The 23814-nt window shown below is 40.4% G+C and overlaps 1 protein-coding gene across 6 annotated transcripts in view; it reads right to left on the minus strand.

Moving 5' to 3' along the window:
• The window catches only part of LOC129727731 (myosin-VIIa), a 79713-nt gene that overhangs the window by 17202 nt on the left and 38697 nt on the right, over positions 1-23814 (minus strand). For 5 of the 6 annotated variants that reach the window (XM_055685839.1, XM_055685837.1, XM_055685840.1 and 2 more), the window contains one exon: positions 6637-6683. In XM_055685839.1, coding sequence (XP_055541814.1) covers positions 6637-6654 — 18 coding nt within the window. In that variant the 5' untranslated portion in view covers positions 6655-6683. Of the gene's footprint in view, positions 1-6000; positions 6140-6636; positions 6684-23814 lie in introns of those variants that run through there. The other variant, XM_055685841.1, reaches the window with a different exon arrangement.

Here is a 23814-nt window from a genome sequence, read left to right on the forward strand (position 1 = left end):
CCTTTACTACAAATTAGCGGGAAGCACACCTCCTCCATAGTGCTCACTTTATGTTCGCTCTGCTTGGCCAGCATGTGTATTGTCGTAAAGTCCAATTAAGGGTTAAGGTCAGCGGAGCTGGGAGGCCACATGGTCTTATCGAGAAAATCAGTCAAATTCTCCCAACACCACGCTTGGACGTTATTTGCCGTATGGACCGGTGCACCATCCTGCATGCTTGTCTTTTCTCCTCAGAAAACCTCTAGAGTGCAGGAGAACATCTGCTCCCACACTAAAGAGCAAATCAACGCTGATGCTAGAAGAGAGCGACAAACGATTTTTCTCTGCTGAGCTTCCTGAAAGCACTGCGTTGAAATCTGCAATCTCTCTCTTGCGAGACAATTAACTTCGGTGTACTTTCTCACACGTGTGGACATCACGCACAATAATTACACTGCAGAGCTATCTGCGGTGCGTTTCACAGTTGGTTTCTTGAGCATAGCAGAAGAGGAAAAGAGATTGGGAGAAAAATAGTGCCGCTCGTGTCGGTCGAATTTACTCTGGTGGAATTCGTTTTCGCAGTGTAGCTACACGAGGACTACACTTTTGCCCGGTAGGTTTGTTTTCACCTTCCATACTACTCGCCAGTGGACACTGTTGTGTACTTCTGCGTTTTCTCTGTAGAGTGATTCACCCCTCTTGTTTCTATCAGATGTAAGGTGAGCTGGAAGTGTGTTTGTCTCTCTGTAAGCTGGTTGAGACACTTTGGAGTGGAGAAAGAAGCAGTGTGGTGAAAGCATTTGTTACACGCAGGCACATACTGGAAGGGAAGTGCGCGGTGAATTTTTTCTCCTCTCCTTCCACATACTGAGGAGAATGACAAGCCACATACTTCCACATACTGAGGAGAATGAAAATAATTGATTGAAATGCTTGCGTTATATTGTGTGGAATTGCACAGGTTTTTCAGTTGATCCACCAAGGATATTGCAGCGGAAAAAGTACCGGGCAAATCCGCCTGCATCAACTAGTTTGGAGTATTGGAACCGAGCTGTGACAATGTAGAATCCGCAACATCTAATACAATACTTTTCGTTCTAGTAGACCCAGAGCAGGTCTCCATAGAAAAGTTTCCATCTAAGTGGTTGAATCCGTCTTTTCAATAGAACCTGGAAATGCGTTTTCATTTCGAATGCAAAACATAGCAAAGCTACGTTCAGATTTGGAACTCGACATTTTGTTTATTATACACAAACTTCGCAGCCAACTGTTAAGTATACAGGACAATTGTGGGGCTGGTGCTACGATCCTACTGACACTAACAGTCTCTCCCGAGTTGAGACTCGAACCTACGACGACTGGCTCGTTAGACCAGCATCGTACCTCGAGACCAGCGGGAGGGTCGAATACAATAATCCACAATAAAGCTTGTTTTGACAGCTATTTGCTCAGAAACCAGCAGTTTTTCAGTTCAAAAAATTCATCTCAAGATGTGAAATCTGATAAAAATTGTGCTAAATGAAAAACGTAAAAAGGAAAATAACTATCACGTTGAGAACCCGCTCGGAAAATCGTAAAAACACTGAAATTCGTCAACTAAACTGTGTATTAGAACAGATGGCCATCACCCGAAAGGTTTAGAACAATCATCGTAGTGGATCGGCAGTTGAACTGGAAGGTATTAAGGGTAATCATAGTAAACCAAAGGCCCTGGGATTGGGATATCACAGAAAAATATGATGCCAATAATACTACTATCCGGAGGATTCGTCCACGAGGAGGCTACTGTTCTTTCCGTTGCTGTAAGCAACCCTACAGGACACTTGAGCAAAATCTAGTGATTGAAACACGCGTTCGAAAGTTATACGAGAAGATTCTGAAAAAGTTCAAAGGTTGCTTGCTTGTGGGCGACGAAACTTACCTGAAGCCCTCCACAGCACGGCCCAAGTAACACACAAAACATGTTAGAAAAGAATTCACAATGACAGTAGTCATATAAGCGCAATGGCAAACTTGTGTTGTTATATTCTTGTTCTCGAGATGTTCTTTCATTGCATAATTGTGTCTCATAGATTGTTGAATATAAACTGCCGCTGCTTGTCCGTAACTTGTGTTTATGATGTTATTAAAACTGCACAGAAAACAAATTGAAATACATCACTTACGAGAAGTTGGTTTCCATCAGTGATTCAATCACATTTCGAAAACAAACTCGTTTTTTCCTGGTTTTGGAGATGTTTTTCAATAGCATGGGTTAAACGAACAATAACTATTACATGAATAGCACAAGTTGTCTTCCAGATGCTTGCACTATTAGAAAAACTGTGTATAAAGCCGCGCCTGTTCAATATTACATGCCTAATAATAATACTACGTGCCCACAAAGTGCTTTTCTTACGAATGATCTTAGTATTCAGCAGCCAACGCAAAATTACTTGATCGAATTGTTATTAAAATATTTGAACGATTTCAATAAAACTTTTCGAGGTGGGTAAAAATGTGCCATGAAAAGATAAACAAAACGCTTGCAGTGCAACCAATATCACTTCATTTTTTGTTACCGTATATCCAATAATGTTTTCTAGTTTTGTTATATAAAAAACAAAACAATATCGCACGCTTAGCCTTGGGGCTAATAGCGGTCCCGATCAACTAGATTAGTTGAGAGAATTCGTTATCGATATTGTTTTTGGCACATTTTGCATGTGTAGGATAAGTACAACGATACACCGTGCCCCAGTGCTGAGTCGAGAAAATTTCCAGCTCAAAAAAATCTTCGACTCGATCGGGAATCGAACTCGATATCATAACCGTGTGGGAGAGCTAGCCGACCGACATCGCTAACCACAGAACCACGGGGACCACGAGTTTTGTTATATCTTAAGTCTAGATAACGTTGAAACTATGCGAGAACAATTTTAATATTTAAGCTACAAAAACAATCCATTTTAAAAGGTTGTACATTGCTTTTTATAATCAATTTAAAATTAACTGGAAGTGCCATTGACGAGACGATTGTCGATCTTGTTGCACTGCGCATAACATCACATTTGCGTATGCGCTGGGTAAATGTTGTCATAGCAACGCATTTGCGCATGCGCTTTGTTGTGGCAGATTCTGACCCACGAATGCGCGAATTTCTTTATTTTCCTGGGTCAGTGCAGATCTACCCAAGAAAAAAAAACGACATTGCGATTTACTACGCACGTAAGAAAAAGATGCCAGATAGTTGTTTACGGATAATTAAGCCCATGTGATGGTGGGCTAAATTGACTCTTCGCAAATTAATAAATCAGCGAACATTCTGTAATGCATAATATTTTTTCCACTGATCGATAAATAAAAAACGGTATCCAATGAATGGCGTATGATTTTTTCAGAAGTGGAACACAATGTTTCAACATGAAATTTGACGCGCATGTAGAACTTTGTATTACAGGCATCGAAACGTTGATCTAATATTGTTTTGACGTTGACTAACGTCTATATCGAAGTTAGGCCCCTGAATTTAAAAATCTAGTAATTCAACCAGGGAAAACCAGAGAAAAGTGGTCAGGTTTTGAGCGCTTATTTTGCAGTCATCTATAATCAGGTTTTCGAGGTTTTGGCATCAATCGATCAGAAATTCTTTTACGGTTAAATTTATGTAACAAAAACAAACTATTGTTTGAGATACACTATTGAAAAATTGGTAATTAATATCGATTGTCTAAATCATACCGCGCAGCCAATCACTACCTCTCTTCCCAAGCACAGTCGACACTAACGGATACAATCGATCTGACTTTGTTGTTATTGTTGTTGTCACTTTCTGTTTCCGATGTTTATGCTGCTGCTAGCGGAAAAAACCTTGCAAATATGCATCTTTTTGTTGGTGTTAACTTTACGACAGCGGCCGGCGCCCCATCATTCTGATTCCAAAACCGCACCAGTGACATGCGGACGCTAGGTGATAGCAGCTGAAAGGAGGAAATACAAAATAGTACCGGTCATCTCGTACCGGTTTCACCCGTTATGCTGGTGGCTTTTAGTAGATTAACCAGAAAACAACAATGTAATCGGCAACTGGCACCTTTTGGTGCCTCTAAATTTTGTTACAGAAGCGGCAAATTGAATTTTCTGTTTTACCAAATGCTGCTGATAGCGGAAAAAACCTTGCAAAAATGCATGTTTGTGTTGGTGTTAATATTATGACAGCGGCCGGCGCAGCTTTCAAGAAACATTTGTCTCTACCATTCCATCAGCTATGTAGCCCATCCCTCTTTCTATTTATCTGACGAAGCCTTGGTATAAAACGTATCGTTAGAACATTTCACCCCATCAGTTTCATTATTAAACCGTACCGGGTACATACGGACGCTCGGTGTTAGCAGCTAAAAGGAGGAAAAACAAAATAGTACCGTTCATCTCGTGCCGGTTTGACCCGTGATGCTGGTGGCTACTGCAAAGTACTAAAATGGCTGGAATTCTGGACGGAAACCAGTAAACAAGAAATCGGCAACTGGCACCTTTTGGTGCCTCGCAGTTTTATAATAGAAGCGGTTAGTTGAATTTTATGTTTTACAATTGCTGTTACTAGCGGAAAAAAAACCTTGCAAAAATGCATGTTTATGTTGATGTTAATTTCACGACAGCGCTAGGTGTTAGCAGCTGAAAGGAGGAAAGACAAAATAGTACCGGTCATCTCGTGCCGGTTTCACCCGTTATGCTGGTGGCTGTTAGTAATAAATACTAAAATGGCTGGAATTCTGGACGAGAATAATCAGAAACTGGTACCTTTTGGAGCCTCGAAATTTTGTTACAGAAGTTTTGTAAAAGAAGCGTTGCAATTCCCTCTACTATTTGCTTCAATGGAATATTTTTTTTAAGAATACGGTAGTCAACACATGCGGTCGTGTCTTGAATACCACCCTCCTACTTTTTTTTTTCGGTGATGATTCGAAACGCCATAATCACTATTTTTCAATTGTTCAGCGCCGTTCCCCAATATTTTTATTTTGAAGTTTATTGCTTACGGCAACGATGTTTTAATAAGTTAGCAATTACAACTTGAAAATAACCTGTTCTGAACGTTTTCTCACCGTATTGGTACTTGAGATGTATTTTTTCAGCTTCAGTCTAACAAGTTGGCTTGCTTTCATGAAGTTATATAATACTTCATATAGCATCAGTACTTGTTATAGTAGCCTACAATTTTTGCGCTTTTCTGGTGATACAGATGTCATGGAATGTCAACTGAAATCTATAACTGAAGGTTGTATTAGAGGAGTTATCTCAACTGTTCTATAACATAAAGACCCGAGACGGAACATTTTTTTTCATGGATGGATTCAGGATACGTTATTACAAAAATGTAGAGCTAAAAACTTGAAGCACGAATATGTTATTTGAATTTTTATAAAAATACCTTTTTTTGTGATTTTGTAATAAAATAATTTGGAATCTACGAAATTCACTCTCACATACCATATTCCATCTACCTGACATGGTTTCATAATACATGGAGAAGTGGATACATATGAAAACTCCCAGTGTTTGCTCAATCTGTTTGAAAAATTAGATTAGAGTCAAGACAAGTGGCGCCTTTACCAGAACTTAGAACAACTGTTCCCTTTGAATGATATTCCAAGTTTTCCCAAATCGCCCGTGGCAGTTTGGAAAATAACCATTTTCAAAAAAAAGTTCCGCCTTAAGGGTTTTTACGGATTGAGTTTTGGTCCCAATATAAAAACACTGAGAAATTATCAAGAGAGAAATCGAATTATCCAAATTATCATTTTAAAATTATCAACTTGAATGACATCAATTTCAATTATCAATTATCATCACCTTCAATTACTGTCAATTTTACTTTATCTCTATGCATTACTGTAACATAAAGTTCCGATAGTGAACACGTGCTCGGTAATATCTTCGGGGCATCCAAATAAGTTACGCAAAACCTCCCGGAAACCCTTTGACCGCCTGTACATATTGCTTCTAGCTACTTATTACATACAGAAACCAAAAAATATGTCTCACCATCTAGAATACCAGTAACCTTCGTGCACCACCAATTAAACATAAACACCACATTCTTCGATAACACAAATCCTCACGAAATAGCAAACCGTATGCTAGCATACAATTCATGGCCACTGAACGAGTGATTAGGTATGATACGGCTGGCGTGTACCGCGCAGGTCTTCTTTGACGAGTAACTCGATATACTGATTACGTGCTAAAAAATCAAATCATAATTACGCCAGTGTGCCAACCAGCCAGCCAGCCAGCCAGCCGACAGTAGTACATGGAAGTTTCTGTGCCTTGTACTTGCGCTTACAGGGTAAGAAACCTCATGCACTGCAGGGAGCTGCCTATACCGAACCGACATCATCAATAAGGAAGTCAGTGCGAACATTGGTCATGTACGAAAGCGGCTCAACAGGGCTCTGATTACGAAATGTTTTGTTTTATTTTTGTGCATTTTTCACTGTTACCTGCGTCTTCAATCTGCCCCGTGGTTCGGCAATAAGCTGAACTAATTTTCCACGTACGAGTTACGGAGCCACAAAAGATTATGAATCGAACTCAATTAATTAGTCAAACATTTTGAATATTAAACCAGAAAAATCATTTCCACCAACAAATACACCTTAAGACCGAGGGCAAACTCACCCGTGTAACTATAACCATCTTGTCGCCACATTGACTTTCGTTTTAAGCTGAAAAAAAAAGAATGAAAATAAAAAAGAAACATTAGATTATGTCGGCAAGTAAATGGGCTACAAAAACTATTCGAAATAATTAACTTTCCATCGAATAAACAAACTCCGATAAACATTCCATTTGATGCTGCGAAAAAACAGTTAATCCTCCTACAAATAAGACATTTCTCAACTGATTTAAGGAGGTAAAAACTGTGAAAGACATCCCAAAAGATTCCACTAACTTAAACACTTTTAGATCGAAACCTTGAGAAAGTTGTTCTCCAAACAAGAATGGAAGTAATAGAAGCTGAATGGGAACCCAGATGTTTCAGGGTTTTTGTCATGTGTACATATCTTTTGTTGTGATTATGTTGCCTTTCTGTTGTATACCCGGTAGACAAATCACTTCTCGAAAAACTATGTAATCAAAACAAAAGAAGAGGCAAGAACATAATTTCACACGACAGAAAATGAAGTGGAAAATAGCTACTGGTGCCGCCGCCGCAGCCGGCTCAGAGTCGACACTCATCGACAACAAGTGGGAAAAAGGCAAACAATTGCACAATGCCTTCTCACCAGCTGGGGCCGGTCCACTCTCGGAAGGGTGGTTAGGTTACTCCCACAGCCGGCGGTCGCGGCCGGATCCACAGCTGACACCGGACACGTACGAAGCAGCGAATTTAGGTGGCATGCACGAAACGATGGCACCATTCACTCCGAGATTTACGAGTACAAACGGCGGAGATATATGTTTTTATTAAAAGTTTTCGTGGTTTTATTTGCGCCTAGTGTATTTGAGAAAGTTGTTTTTTGGATCCAGTGTAAAACTAATTTTATATCATGCCGTGTGTATCAACCGTTGATATGCAGAAATAAAACAAAAATGAGTGGTTATGAACATTTCTATCAACCTTTTTCATAATGCTTTACGCAACTTTTCGTGACTTAACGGACTTTAGTGAACACGAAAAGGGTCATTGAACAGATCATTATTCTAATCATTCATTTGCTTGTCACACAACATTTGTGTGGCAAGCAGATTTCTTTTTTAACCCTAATTTTCTTTGTTTTCGTCAATTATCAGTCTATGCTTTAAAAAACTGCGGTTATACGAAATTATTCTTGAGAAATGAATGCGAAATTTTAAAAATATCAGAAAGATAAAATTTCGATTCGAATGAATTTGGTTATCCGAAAGCCGGTTCGTGATCTGATCACGGCCAAATCTTTTATATACGCCTAATTATTCCAAGCACCAAATACCGCGATGGCTAATTAAAATACCGACCAAGACTAACCGTCCGTATAAGCCAGCAACGATATGCATTTACCCACGTAATGATACCGTGTTTTTTCTACTGTTTAGTTCATGCTGACAAAAAAAAAATGATGACAGTGGCGGCTAAATTGCACAATTTCTCGAAGGAAACGAGAGTTTCCAAGGCATTTAAATTTAAATGGGGTTTTTCCATCTTTTCACTCCTCACACTGGCCGTATGTTGAGGCACACAGCCGCTAGTCGGCCCCATGATTGTCTCTTCTAATGATACTGGGTAGTGAACCGCGAAGGTTTATTTTTTGTCAGGGTGGCCGTATTTAGAATTGGTCTCGCCAAACAATCTAGAGAAGGAAATTGCGAAAGACTTGGACGTGGACGGTAGTTATGGGATACATTTATACCAAGCTGGAGTTTTTTCACGCGTAGGTCAAACTATGTTATTATGATTTATCATTGTAACTTCTAACTTATCATTTTTTGCAATGAACTTTGTTCCTCAGCACGTTTGACAACCACGGAAATCGAAGGTCTGTTTAATTCACGTACACTAAAATGTTGCAAAAAAATTGTTGACTTGTTTCTTATGTTTTTTTCCTGTAATTTATTCGCTCTACGTGCAGTTCTTGTATTTTAGATCCGACTTGAATGATATCAAAACACTGTTTAAAAAAATCTACTTCCTTTAAAAGGCTACAAAAGGAAGAGCAAACAATTCCAAACCTTACGCTATACCGAGAAAAACCCATAGTTATAATAAATTACACCAAGAATGATTTGCTACTCTCAAACATCATTTTGACAATTCTTTGTGCAATCTCAGCTATGCTGTGCTATACATTCATAATAAATTATTTGGTCAGTTGGTTTCTATTCTTGTTATTTAAATTCTTGAAATATTGTTAAACCATCATATAACACTACTGCCAGCTTAACCGTCGGAACCGGTTGCTAGCAGGTAGATAGAATGTGATAAGCTACACACTGCTACGCCAATTTCGAACAGCGGTTTCACATCCCAAACCAGTTTTATCTTCACCTTATTTGATTTCTTCGGCGACATTGGCCGGGGCCACTGTTGCTGCTGCTGCAGTCTTCCATCGTGTCGATCAACGTCACCATTCCATATCTGAGATAGTATTTGTAAGCGCGAGCTTTTGCTTCCGAATGATCTTTTTCTCCACCATGATCACGTTCGCGTTCGACCGGCACCTAGGTTTTGCTTCACTACCACTGCTGTTGCCGTGTAGTTGTAGCAAAGCTCTGTGGAAGCTCTCGAGGTACAAATATAGTAAATATGCTGCAGCCGGGGTAGCGCACTTTTCACAACTGAGCTGCATGTGTTTGTGGAGCATCATGCCGGCTCATGTGTTACGATCGGGCTGGTGAAGAACGTACATCACCACAGACGCAAGTATGCGAGAAGGGAAATATGGCTATGGTGAAGAGACCATTAAACATAGCGGTACTTCGTTTATCATTTTACATGTTGTGTTTTTACTTTGGTTTTCTTCCGACTTGCTGTGCCCCCTTAGGCCACCACATCGCCTTCTGTTTATCCATCTTTCCGGAGGGGGTTTTTGCTCCAGTTTACGATATTACAATCATGACTGTTTTCAATAAACCGAAGAATTTCATCAGTAAAGGCAATAGTTTCTTTTGAAGAAAAAAATTAACAAAACAATTTCTGATTCTTAACATTTTACGATCAATTCCTGTGCGATATAACCCTCTGTATCCGAATATAAATCCACAGAATCCAAATCAGTTTTTGTGAACAGAAAAAATCAAGCTGGCAGAGAATCGAAGCAAGCGTGGGCACATGTAGACGTCTATTTGTTTTTCGCGTTCGCGTTTTATAAGAAAAAATAAATTCTGGAAGACAAAGCGATTAAATATCGACAATGTACAGATTAATTTATTAAGTCATTTATATCGTGAGTGCCAAATGTGAAATTATATCGGAGGAATCCAAATTTGTTGTGATAATAAGCCAGAAACATTTTGACTTCTCTGGCCATTTGGAGGGAATACGATTGTGGAAAAAAGGTTTCGGATTGATGTTCGAGATAAGACTCTAAGGACAAATTTAGTTTCAAGTAGAAGCTAAGTATTCTTGCTTTAATTGTTTTTGTTCTCGCATATACTGCTAGTTTTTGCGTCGTTTGCATATAGTTGTGGCGTCAACAAGTAGGAGAACTGTGTATGAAATGCTCAGCCGCTCGAGCACTTTGAATGTTGCTGTGACAGTTTTTCCTCTTTCAATAACTAGAAACATCACCTTAATTATTATTTACTAATCCATATTCCTTTAAGTGAGCGAGTAATGGCGCTATAACCATAAGCTAAAATGCTAGGACTAGAGTTAGTACTCAAGTTCCAACCGTAACAGTCGAACCGAGTAAAGGCGCTATATCCTTGGTTTCAAAACCCAAACGTAAGGAGGAAATACCTATGTTCCATCCCAATAGATTGGTCAACAAAGGAGTGTACATTGACAAGTATGCTTAGATAAGTCCTAAACTCCTAATTGCGAAAGCAAATAAATCCCAACAATTAAAATAACGAATTTCTAACAGTGTTGAAAACTCAAAAAAAGGAGTGTGCTTTCATAGCTATGTCACTCCCAACGAATAACATTACTTCTTACATACGGATTGATCTTAAGCTTTAATTTCGAAATTGGAAGTGATTTCAGATGAATCAGATGAAAAAAAAACATCAGTGAGAAATGAGCCATGCTGATAAGAAATGGTATTAGAAATACAGACGTGTACAGGCTTTTGGAATTCATTTAATTTTTCCTGTATGGACTACCTCACTGTGACTAGAATCGTTGATCTATTGTGAGATATGCTCGGGTGTCTGCTGTACCCCGAACTTCTATTAGCAATACCTCCATTGAGAAGTGGCATGCTTATTATTATTGTGTCATGAGTCGAGAACCATGATTGTTTTATCCCTGCTTGTGTGTATTGCGACCGTGGTACCGACTGGGATACGAGCAACCAAGGGAAGATCGGTGAACCGGTGGGAACTTGGTCGTATGCTGACAGGGAAGGGGGAGCTGCTCTCCTAGGAGGGCAGCTTGTCCGAGCGTCTGTTCCCCATGTTAGGGGCGGCTCAAACAGCGTCTGATCCGGAGCGGACGGCTGAATTATGAAATGCGGCGTCTCGCAAGGTGGAAACGAAACGAATATGATGCAATCGTCGTTTATTCATCATGTGTGCACATCGTTGCGCTCCAGGAGCTTTGCCGGAAAGGAGAGAAGGTACGGAGGATTTGTGGCCGCAAGGCACAGTACTACCAGAGCGGCGGTACAACCAATGAGCTGGATACCGGCTTTATAGTGCTGGGCAGGATGCAGAGTCGTGTGATCAAGTGGCAGGCGATCAGCGACAGGTTGTGTTTGTTGAGAATAAAAGGCCGGTTCTACAACTACACTATCCTCAATGTGCTCTGCCCTCACGAAGGAAGACCCGATGTAGAGAAAGAAGAGTTCTACGCACAGCTGGAGAAACTCTACGATAGCTGCTCGCGTAGAGACATCAAGATCGTCATCGGGGACATGAACGCGCAGATCGGTAGGGAAGAAATGTACAAGCCGGTGATCGGCCAACATCGCCTGCACACCGTGACGAACGACAACGGCCAGAGATGCGTCAACTTCGCAGCTTCCCGAGGACTGGCAGTCCGAAGTACCTTCTTTCCCCGTAAGGACATCCACAAAACCACCTGGAGATCACCTGACCAACGTATAGCAAATCAAATTGACCATGTTCTCATCGACGGCCGGTTCTTCTCTGACATTACAAACGTACGTACCTATCGCGATGCGGATATTGGCTCGGACCACTACCTAGTTGCGGTATCATTGCGCTCAAAACTGTCGAGCGTATACCACGCGCGACATCGCCGAACCCCGCGGCTCAACATTAGGCAGCTCCGGAACTCCCAGGCGGCGAAGGAATACGCGCAACAGCTTGAAGCGGTGCTACCCACAGCAGAGGGGCTGGGCGCATTGCCTTCGAAGACGGCTGGTGCAGCATTCGCACAGCTATCGTGGAGACCGCAACGGCGAAACTAGGAGTGGAAGCACCGAGTGGCAGAAACGACTGGTATGACGGGGAGTGCGAGGCAGCGGTGATTGAGAAGAACCGGACCTGGGCGATATATCTGGGCAGGTCAACGAGAGAGAACAAGGCCAATTACAAACGGGCACGGAACGACAAGACCACGATTCTCAGACGAAAGAAGCGCCAGCAAGAGGATCGTGAGCATGAGGAGCTGGAGCAGCTATACCGTGCCAGTGAAACGCGGAAATTTTATGAGAAGGTAAACCAGTCCCGCACAGGCTATGTGCCGCAAGCCGACATGTGCAACGACGCGGATGGGCACCTTCTCACGGATGCCAGCGAGGTGGTCGACAGGTGGAAGGAGTACTTCGATGAACACTTGAATGGCGAAAGAGTAAACAGAAGCGGAGCAGGAACTGACCTAGGAGCACCAGCAGCGGATGACCGAGTACCAGCCCCCGATATTCATGAAGTTCTTCGTGTAATCGGGAAGCTGAAAAACAATAAAGCCGCAGGCAAAGACGGATTGCCGAGCGAGCTCTTGAAACATGGAAGAGAGGCGCTGGCTAGAGCGCTGCACTGGGTCATGTCCAGGATTTGGGAGGAGATAAAACTGCCAGACGAGTGGATAAAGGGAGTCGTCTGTCCCATCTACAAGAAGGGCGACAAGCTGGAGTGTCGCAACTACCGCGGCATCTCGCTTATCAATGTCGCCTACAAAATACTCTCACATATCCTGTTCCGTCGTCTATCACCTTTAACCAGGGGGTTCGTGGGTCAGTACCAAGCGGGTTCCGTGGGAGCCCGTGCCACCACGGACCAGATCTTCTCAATCCGACAGATCTTACAGAAATGTCGCGAGTACAACGTACCCACACATCACATCTTCATCACACTTCACGGCGGCCTATGATACAGTCGATCGAGAACAGCTATGGCAGATCATGCACGACAACGGATTTCCGGATAAACTGACTCGATTGATCAGAGCTACCATGGCGCAAGTGATGTGTTACGTGCGTGTTTCGGGGATACTCTCGAGTCCCTTTGAATCACGCAGAGGGTTGAGACAAGGTGATGGACTTTCCTGTTTGCTGTTTAACATCGCCCTTGAGGGTGTGATCCGGAGGGCGGGCATCGACACGAGGGGCTCAATTTTCACAAGGTCTGTCCAGCTTCTGGGCTTCGCGGATGACTTCGACATCATATCACATAACTTTGCGACGGCGGAGGAAACTTACGAAAACAAAATACATGCGAGCGAAAGGCTCCAAGGAGAACAACATCAGCCTCCCAACTCAAGTCTCTGTAGACGGTGATGAGCTTGAGGTGGTCGATGAGTTCGTGTATTTGGGGTCACTGGTGACCGCCGACAATAACACCAGCAAAGAGATCCAGAGACGCATCCAGGCAGGAAATCGTGCCTACTTTTCACTCCGGAAGACACTTCGATCGAATCGAGTGCGACGACGCACGAAGTTGACGCTGTACAAAACCCTGATAAGACCGGTAGTCCTCTACGGGATCGAGACAACAACGCTTCTCGCGGAGGACCTTAACGCTCTTGGAGTTTTTGAACGGAAGGTGCTACGGACTATCTACGGTGGAGTACAGACGGACGACGGAGAATGGCGACGGCGCATGAACCACGAACTGCACGCGCTGCTTGGAGAGAATCCCATTGCACACCTAGCGAAAGTTAATAGGTTGCGGTGGGCCGGTCATGTCGTAAGGATGCCGGACGGCAACCCTGTGAAATAACTTCTCTTCAGCAACCCTGCCGGCACCAGAAATAGAGTGGCGCAGCGTGCACGATGGCTCGACCAGATCGAAGGAGACTTGCGGGTGATGAGACGCCTGGGGAACAGCAGACAGCCCAAAACCGAGCAACATGGCGACAAATTCTTGATACAGCACGAGCCACCACGGCTCTCGTCTGATTGGTGTGGTGGTGAGTGCGTAATGCGATTATACCCTTCCTTTTACACGCTATCGGATCTACTCTACCGAGCCTTCTTCCTCCTGCCAAAAAGCGCCAATTATAATTCCCTAGAAAGGTTTCGTCATGCGTCCTTCTAGACAGTTTTTCATAAGAGGGACTTTTTCATTAAGATGAAGTCACACCAAAGTATTATATAATTCAGCATAAAGAAAGGGTAAAGGTAAAAATCTTCTCTCATAGAAAGTGATCCAAAAATCCTGAATTTCAAACTTGAGCACCGAGATATTTTCGAGCTGTTCTACAGCTGTTCTGTTTTTCAGAGAAACTTCTATCACATCTTCTCACCATCAACATTTATGCTAACATTTGACGGCAAAGAGATTGATTACAGTTAATGGTTTTAATTAGCCTTTAAAGCCTTATGACATTCTCCATTTCCCTGCATCGTCGCAATTCGTAACTTTCGATTTTTCAATATTACTCAATCTACACGCAATGTTGTAATAATAACAAAACCTGTCAGATGACTTTTTGATTCGTTTATACGTACACGCAAAACTTTTCCTTATTACCTTAGAAGCAATAGCGCAAAATTGCTTCTTAGGTAACAAACCTATTACTAAAGAGGCAATAAAATTCTTTCCCAGTCAAGTAACAACGCATACTGTCATATATTTAGCACGTGTTACGGGAGTACGACTAGCTAATAATGGTCGTTTCAACCACATGCAAGATTTTTTCTGTCAAAAACTGCTCCTTTTCCATCTCAAGTAAAAAAAAATCACACACCGTCGCATATGTTGCACATGTTACAAGTTTCTTCAATCTCCAATTCATCCGGTGAGCGTGTATTAGTTCGCTCGTTGTATGCATACGGAGTAGAGGAAGAATATGACAAGAGCTGCCAAGCAGCATTTTCCCCGTCATAGAGTATGCAAACGTTGATGATTTCAAAGTCTTGAAATGCGTCTTTAAATGACATCACGATCTGTAAACTGCGTTAGAGAAAAACAAAAACATTCGCTTTCTTGCAAGCTATCCAAAACACATACTCATTGGTTCATGGAAACTCATTTGCACCTGTTTGAAAATACAAAACTCGTGCCCATCCAGAACAATATTCGCAACTTCGGCAACTCTGTTCAGACAGTATAACATATATTCATTTCATGTAAACACTGGGGGACGAAACGAAAGTGTTTCTAATTAGACATTTGAGGTTGACGGGTGAGATTCTCATTATGTGTGGATGAATGGAGCAAAAATGAATCTGATCGTTGCATCAATACAAATGCAGCGAGTGAAGTCTTGCTAACACATGCACTGCGGTGCTTGGCTGTATGTTCTCCTGCAGAAACACATACAAGCGTGTGCCCGTCATAATTTTTGTTACTTTTCGGTTATTACTATTTGTGTATAATGCGCAGTCATAAGACACAATAAGTAATAAAAAATTGCCCTAAAGTAATAAAAAGTTCCCCGTTTGCGTTGGGTGTACACGCAATTTCATCGGTACAAGCAACTATATCACCATGTTACAACATCAAGCATTATAGTTACATTTTATTTCAATGGAGACACAATAAAAAAGGAAAGCAAAGCCTTGGTGCTATATTCCGATTCGGAACTTGACCTTCTGTTTTTTATACACAGACTTCGCAGCCAACTGTTAAGTGTACATGACAATTGCGGGGCTAGCGCTACGATCCTACTGACAGTAACAGTCTCTCCCAAACCGAGACTCGAACCTACGACGACTCGCTTGTTAAGCCAGCATCGTACCTCGAGACCATCTGGGAGACACCATATACTTTCAAGAAAATATGACATTTTGTTTAAATCTCTAAGGAATCCAAAAAATAACAACTGACATGGTCTCCTGGGTCTCGAACACTCCAAAACGGCAAAATATGGTTTGTATCATAAATTTTACACAGTTTTGAAAGTACAGTTTGAAAGTTTTCCTCGAAAGGCTCATAATTTTTTGAACTAAATTTTTATTTTTAATAACGGCTTTCACCCGTTAACACGCAAGTTCATTAAGCAGACAGTATGTGAAGTAGGGAGAGCGAAAAATAAGCGATTTTTATATGCAAAAATAAGAAAAATGTCGAAAAAATATAATTGGATTATCACAAAATTGCAAATTTTATAAAATGGGTAATAATTTTCTGGATCAAAATAATTTCGATTACATTTTTGCAGCTTTGGAAACAGTGTGCCATGACAAGCTTGCAGCATTTGTATCAGAGGTGGATAATCCACTCACGAACTGATCCCTAGAGCTGGTTATTAAAAGTGAGTGAGTGATTCCCCGCTCTTTTTTAAAGCAAACACTGCAAACAGCCATGTGAAAGCTTTACACCTCTGTTATCAAGCCAGAACCGCGCGCGAAACTGCAATAGAACTTCAAGCAACCAGCTGTCACCGGCTTTCTGTTCTGCTACGCAAAACCCATCCACCAGTCGCGAGAACAAGAAAAAAATGAACTTGTCACAAGCACACGGACTGGCTAACGCCGAGTACGCACACGAATGGATGGCAAAGGTGGAACGAAAAGAGCGAAAGAACTGGTTCACTGATCTAACTACTGAATCTATACAGATGTAGGCAATTCGCTCGCGAGTTGATCAGAAGAGTCAATTCTCTGAAAGAACGAAGTCTTTTGATTTGGTTTCTTGGCAGTTTTTTTCCTTTTCTTGCTTGCCTTTTTTTCTGTGTGGACCCATCACTGCGACCAGAGATTAGATCTATTGTGATATTGCGCTGTACTCCGCACTTCATATTATTGGCAGCATCAGCATGTTAAATTTAGATCCACTTCACCCAACAGAGGATGTTCACTTAGCTGCAAACATGGGAGAACTCAAAGAGTGGTTTCAAGGAATACTTCCAAAGTTTTGGAACGGATGTGCTACTTTAGCGAGCCATAAAACTGTGATAATAGAATAACGTTTGCGGTAAAAAAATAGACTTTTTTCAGATGGTGATGAAAAAAATAACTAAGATAGATAATTGAGTTGGATAAATTTCCCATTAATGGTAATTACATTATCTTATTTGCAAAAAAAATCTACACCCTTGCGAGCGGCCTTCCGGCAGTTAACCGGAACATTCACCATGGCGGACGAAAACTTGCGTGTAGGCATGTTTTTAAGCTCTTTCTTCGTTTTTTTTTTTCATAATTTCCTCCTCCGTTTTCGCGGCAAAATTGTTGGAATAGATCTTGCGCTTCAAGTTTGCACAGAAATTCTCGATGGGATGCAGCTGGGGGACGTCGGTTGGAAACGACGACTTCGATATTTAGCCCCTCCATCTCCTCTAACGATCGCTTCGAGTAGTGGGCCGATGCCAAATCTGTCCAGAATATCGTGTCTTCGCCCTTATTGTATTTCTTGATGAACGACGCAATTTCTGGCAGGATCTTCGTAATAAATTTTCCCGTTCACGGCCAGCCCGGAGTGAAGTGCTCTGCTAATCGTTGCCATCCAGGGTGAGACAGGTCTCGTCGTCCATCACCACTGCCACGTCGCGATTAACCGGGAAAATCGACTTGACTATCTTATTCTTTCATTTCCTGCAGCTCCGATACCAGTGGACGGGACTGCCGCTTCCTGACATGTATGTCCATGTTCTCCAGATATTGTTTCACTATTTTACCGCATGCACCAACCTCCCGGCCGAGTGCACGCAGCGATTTAGCCACTTTTCCCTCGGTCTTCCTCTTCAGCATCCTTTGAAGCTTCTTGTCGCTCAGGGTCGTTGGCCGTCCGAAACCGGGCTTTCTTTCGATGCTCTGATCGTTGTCCAATAATGTCAAGATGTTTTAGATGCCGGAACGGGCATACCCGGCGTCCACAGAGTGCCGCACGATGTTTGTTTTCGACGCGGCGGGGTACCGTTCTTCGAACGCGCACACTTCCGAACGGAGTAGCTTCACTGTTTTCGCCATCACAGTTAGAGTTTGACTTATAGAGCTGTGAAATTTTTTTTTCTAACTCATGGGTTACTATGATTGATGATGCATGAGTAGTTTCGTCAGTGCGATTAAAGGTAAACCCATGAAAAATCGGCAATTTTTGTCCATTTTTTTACCACAAACGTTAATACAACTCACCATTACTTTAATTATTCTTTATACCTTTTTGCAATGATCGAAGGTTTTTTTCCAATGTTTTCCTTCATTTGACTAAAAAATCAACAAAATTGACGTAGAACAACATAAGGCTGCTTGTTACGTTAAATGCATTCGAGAGTGATCGTAATTGAAACTTTCGAAACTTCGAAATGAGCTGCTCCTCTTCAATATTTTTTTTTTAAATTACGGACGCTAACAATACGATACATTATCTTGTAACAATATGTAGACGAATGCTATACGTCAATATCTTTTATCTAAAACGAATGAAATAATCTCTAATTTCAAATTGCATCTGGATGCAACTCTGAGCATCATCCCAATTACGAAAAGATCCATACTGGCTATTCGGTTATTGGGATATATTACAAAAGTTCACATCAATGGACAACGTAATTCTAATTCCCTTACAAAAAAAAATCGGTTATTTTCAACTGTTTTTCAGAAACTGTCATTTTGGAATTTGGTCTCTGGGCTTTATTCTGCTTCCGGAAATAATAGATATTGCGTAAATTCGGCCGATTTTCGCTGTTTTCCTTGACTTTCCTTCATCTTCCTTTTGGTTACAAATCTTACTAGAAGCTAGAACATATTTTTTATCTAGCCAATAGTAAAATAAATTGACGAAATACAACCCACTTTTAAAAAAACTCAAACATCTATATCGTCGGTTTCGTGCAACACTGGCACAACTCAAAAATCATAGTTTCGAGAAAAACGCGTTTGAAAATTTACGCCGAAAATTTAATTTTCAATTTTCAAGAAAACTTTAAAGTTTAAGATATCCAATCCTTATCCAACACCTTTAGGCCTATTATGCACAAATTATGAACACATTGTACAAGTTAAAATCCCATTTATACAAACTTTATAGAGAAATTTCGTTTTGTGCAGCAAAGGCACTTCTACTCATAACTCTGGATTTTTTGGGAATTTTGAAACGGGGTTCCGTGGGATAAAACTTCACTATATTTCACACCGTTTGCCATCAAAAACTCAAAAATGCAAAATTTGGAGTTGTGCCAGTGTTGCACGAAGCCGACGATATATCCAAACATAAAATAACTCAAAGATATTGATTCAAATTTCCCGTTAGTCGGTATGCAGCAGCATAAAAAACATATTATGCGTTCGATTGTTGGCTGAACCATCATCATGTAATAGGGAAACCAGAGGGAAAGAAAGCACAAATGTAAAGCTGTGTGAAAAAATAACTCAAACTGTCGATGCTACCTGCTAATATGCTGGCTGCGCCATCAGTCAGAAACTCGCCTTCTTCAAAACATGTGTGCGGTTGTTTACGCTGAATGCTTTTCGCTAGATATTCGCTAACTTACCACGTTGCGGTTGTTCCGTCTCATATTTTATCTATATAATAATGTAGAGACAAACCCTTTGTAATGTTAACATTGTGATCGAAATATTGCATTAAACTTTGTGGTGTTGATTGAAAATGCCACTCGTGCACGTGTGCACGCTTTTCAACGATTCCGGAGAATGGTTCAACAATTTGAAATCGTCTTTTATGGTCTATGAAAGACATCCTACACTGAATGATTAGAAGATCTGATTTTAATCGCTCTCAACCAGAGCTGCGAATTTTCAATGTCAGCAACAGAATATCAGTTGAAATTGACAGCTCAATTTCAGCACGAACGAGTGCATTGGATTGAATCAGATCAAATTTATTCAACATGTTTCTAGACAATATCATTTTTACGGAAATGATTTTCAGAGAGAACTGACACGGGTTATCAATATCAGTTTCAACCTAACAGAATGAAATAGCTGTTGTGTCATTTTCATTTTGTAGTTTCGAAATTTCGCAGCTCTGCTCTCTACTGTCAGTTTCACGATCCAACGGTGTTTTCGTAAATTTTTATTATTGTTGGAAAACACATCTCTTTCATCGAATTGTAGCGCCAACAAAAATTACTACCTTATGCATAGGATTACAAAAGCACATTCGCTTACGATAAGATATTGATCTTATTTCAGGGGAAATTTAATTTTATTACTTTACGAGCCTAAACAGTAACTTAGCGCAACACTGTCCGCGCAACACTTGCGGGCGTGATAAGAAATTCCCGATACCACGTAGGTAAACCGAATTCACCCGGCAATTTTAGTGCTGCCCTAGATAATTCAATATACCCACTTGCGCGATTAGCTCGAAGAAGATGGTATCAGTGACGCAATTTGTCGTGCGCCTTTGTACCAAACAAGCGGACCGCCGAAGGAAAGCCCTTATCAAATCGAAGTCCGGTGGAATGTGAGATAAGTTGTCTATTCTTACGAAGCTGGTCTTTTTTTAAATTATCACGATTAATTATCTTTTGATGTATGAAGATAAAAAAAGATTATTTTAGCTTCAAATCCAGTTGTTTGCACTCGAGTTTATTCAAAGCAAAATATGCGGTAAGCTGTATTTTACACTTTAACTCTTTTTAAGCAAATCTGTCATTTTTAAGCGATTTGATGGACAACATCATCATCGTTTTTCCATTTTTTTTTTCTACTCTTAGTAGAAAGTTGTCGTTCGTCGGTTTCGTGCAGTGCTACAGAAGCAGGTGTGTTTGCCCCTAAACCTGTGTTAGAAATCTCACCGAATACAACAAAAAATGTCTCAGCAAACTCCAACGTGTCGCGCCTCATCAATGCGTGCACTTTCACTCACAGACAAATGCTAAGCTAGGTGTGTCGGCCGGCCTGTGATTGGAATCTTTATTGAGCTGCGACTATTTGGTGGACAGGGGGTTTCGTTTTGTTCCTGCTGGTTGTTAAAATCATACTCGAACGTATCATGATTCCGATTTCAATGGTTTGTTTTCGACCCGGCAGAAATGCCTAAGGATTGCGTGATTGCAATAAATTTACTACTCGATTAAATTGCAACACATTCACAAATAATGATTGCTTTTTTCGATACATAGGTACAAAGTTTCGTTTTGGAATGTATAATAAATTTCGACAAATCTGTGGCTTAGTACAGATTACTTCAAACAGATAGTGGGATTTCTTTCAATTGTAATATCAATTTAAACGCTATGATTTATTTTTAAATTGGACATGATCTTGTTTGAAAACTGTCAAAAAAACTGCAGTAGAAAGTAGCTGATAGAAGTAATTCAAGTTTCGACTTTCACCCTGTATCATGTAAATTCGTTCGGCCAAGATTGAGTTACAGTAACGAACAACGTAAAAAGTTAAGAATTTTGCTCCGGTCATCCTAAAAATTGGTTTTTATTAAACAATTTCAAAGCGGTTTTTTTTTTACAATAGAGACGCTTGGTGGTCATGGTGGATATTGGAGAATAAAAAAATCTATCTCCGAAATAATTCATGTACCTTCGTAACAATTTAATATATCATGTAAAATTGTCTGAGGAATCGTAAAAAAATCTAAAATCAAAAAATCAAGGGTCTCCTGGGTCTTTAACCCACCAAAATTAGGGGCCATCTACAGTACCTCTGTTGACTCTCCTCCTAACAAAACAAAATCCATATTAGGGTAGAAGTACCGGTTTTGGCCACAGCACCAGTTTTGGCCATGATAGAATAAAATTGATGATTGTGAAGAAGTATCTTGAATTACTCCTATTTCGAAGTCTCCCATTGAAACTTCTGATGTTATTCGACAAATACATTACTTACTGTAGCAAACAAATATGCGTATTTTACTTTTAATAAAGGAACTAATTATACTCTCCCATGTTTACTGTACAGTCTAACGTTTAGGTAATTTGCAAGCTTTTTTTGATAGAGCATACATTTCTATAAAGCATAAAGCACAACTTATTACAGCACATGGATAAAAAAATAGGCATTACCGTGCTGTATCAAAACCCGTACAGTATCGAAATCCGTGCACCGTGATGTTTTTCTTCAGTTTTAAGCATTATAAAAATGAAAATTCATATGATGATTACATGTACAATGTACATGTAACTATCATATGAATTTTCATTTTTATAATGCTTAAAACTGCAAAAACATCAAGGTGTACGGATTTCGATACTGTACGGGTTTCTATCCAGCACGGTATGGTCTGATTTTTCTCTGCAATATCAAAAATAACAAAAGCTTCCAAAAACGATCAATGATCCATTCTTGGCCACATATCAAAGCTATTTCACTCACCATAATCCTGATATTGGCCATATGTAAACAAATCCATGTAAACGTCTTAACATTGATGCAAAACATGAAAAGTGCAAAGTTTTTCGGGCTGTCATAAGATAGCGGATTGTATTTACCGAAACTAACGCTTCGGACTTTTAACTATAGTTGGTAAATAATACGAATAAGTTTCTATGTGAAAAAAAGAAAAGTGCGGAAGCTTATTAATAAAGATAAATGGCAGAAGAAAAATTAATATAGATCAATGATGTGATGTCAGTGTTAATAAATATCCTACTCAATTTAAATGAAATTCTAGCTCGAAGTACTTTGCACTGCTAGCTATGTGTTAATATAATATTATTATTCAGTTTGACTAATAGATAAACTGGCCTTTTAGTTAGTTGAATAACGAGGATTTTCTGCTGATAATATGTATATACATGGTAAAGTCAAATTATAAAATAAATTCGTGTTAACTCAACTTTTTCACGAATGGGCCAAAATAGGAGCCCCGAGTGACCAATTATTAGTTGGAAAATATATAAACAAAATAACATGATTTTACTATTTAAACTCAATGTTATTGAAAAATATAGGCGAGTTCATCCGATTTCCACGTAGAACTGATTCAATTACATATTTTTCGAAGAAAGCAGGCCAAATATCTCTCATTAATAACTTACTATGGCCAAAACCGGTGCTTTTACCCTATAATAAAACTGAGTATCGGCTGAAAGTTCTCTCCAGGGAATTGCAATTAGGCGATATTATTAGGTTGGACAGAGGCTTGGTATAGTAGAGCAATAAGCTTGAAACGGAAGAGTAAAACTTACACACAAGCACGGATAAGAATGATAAGCGTGTCACTAACTTCAACAGTGATACTGCCAATAATGTGATAAGCGGAGTACAGAAATCACCCGGTTAATTTCACAATAGAGCTAATGTTTCTGGTCGCAGTGATGAGTCCACCAGAAAAATACATGGCATTCTTTAACCATCGCAGACTAAATACGGCAAACAAACCGCTTTGGCTCGTTAGTGATTTTTATGTGGCGTCATATACTTCTAGTCGTGTGAAAATAGCTAATTTTGTGCCAAATGATCGTCATTTACGAGAAGTGTCACTTTTCTCGTTTCGTTCAAAGGAAACGATGGCTGAAGCACGTCGAGAGTTAAAAAAGCTTACGGCAATGCTGCTCTAAGTGAAACAACGTGCCGTGGTTGGTTCCGTAGCTTTGAAAACGGTAATTTCGAATATTGACGATATTCCTTGTGAAAAAATGCCAATAAAGGAGCTGAATGAAAGGAAATGCTCGATGAGAATCCAAGTCAAACGTAGAAGCAGCTTGTTTTGGTATCAGAAGTAACCTGCCAAGCCATTTACAAGCGGTTGTGACGTACTTTGTAATTTATTCTAAAACTAGAGATTTTGGTTCCTTATGGTTTGCAGCGAAAAACAGTGTTGTTAGTCTCGCTCTTAAGCAACATGCAACACCTCATGTGGGGTTCTCGGTGATGCCGCTTTCACACAGTGGAGAGTTCTCCGTTCAAGCTATTTCTCGTTCTTTCTCGCTGTCTTTCTTTCTCG

Source organism: Wyeomyia smithii, chromosome 3, assembly GCF_029784165.1.
Source record: "Wyeomyia smithii strain HCP4-BCI-WySm-NY-G18 chromosome 3, ASM2978416v1, whole genome shotgun sequence".
NCBI classification, from domain to species: domain Eukaryota; kingdom Metazoa; phylum Arthropoda; class Insecta; order Diptera; family Culicidae; genus Wyeomyia; species Wyeomyia smithii.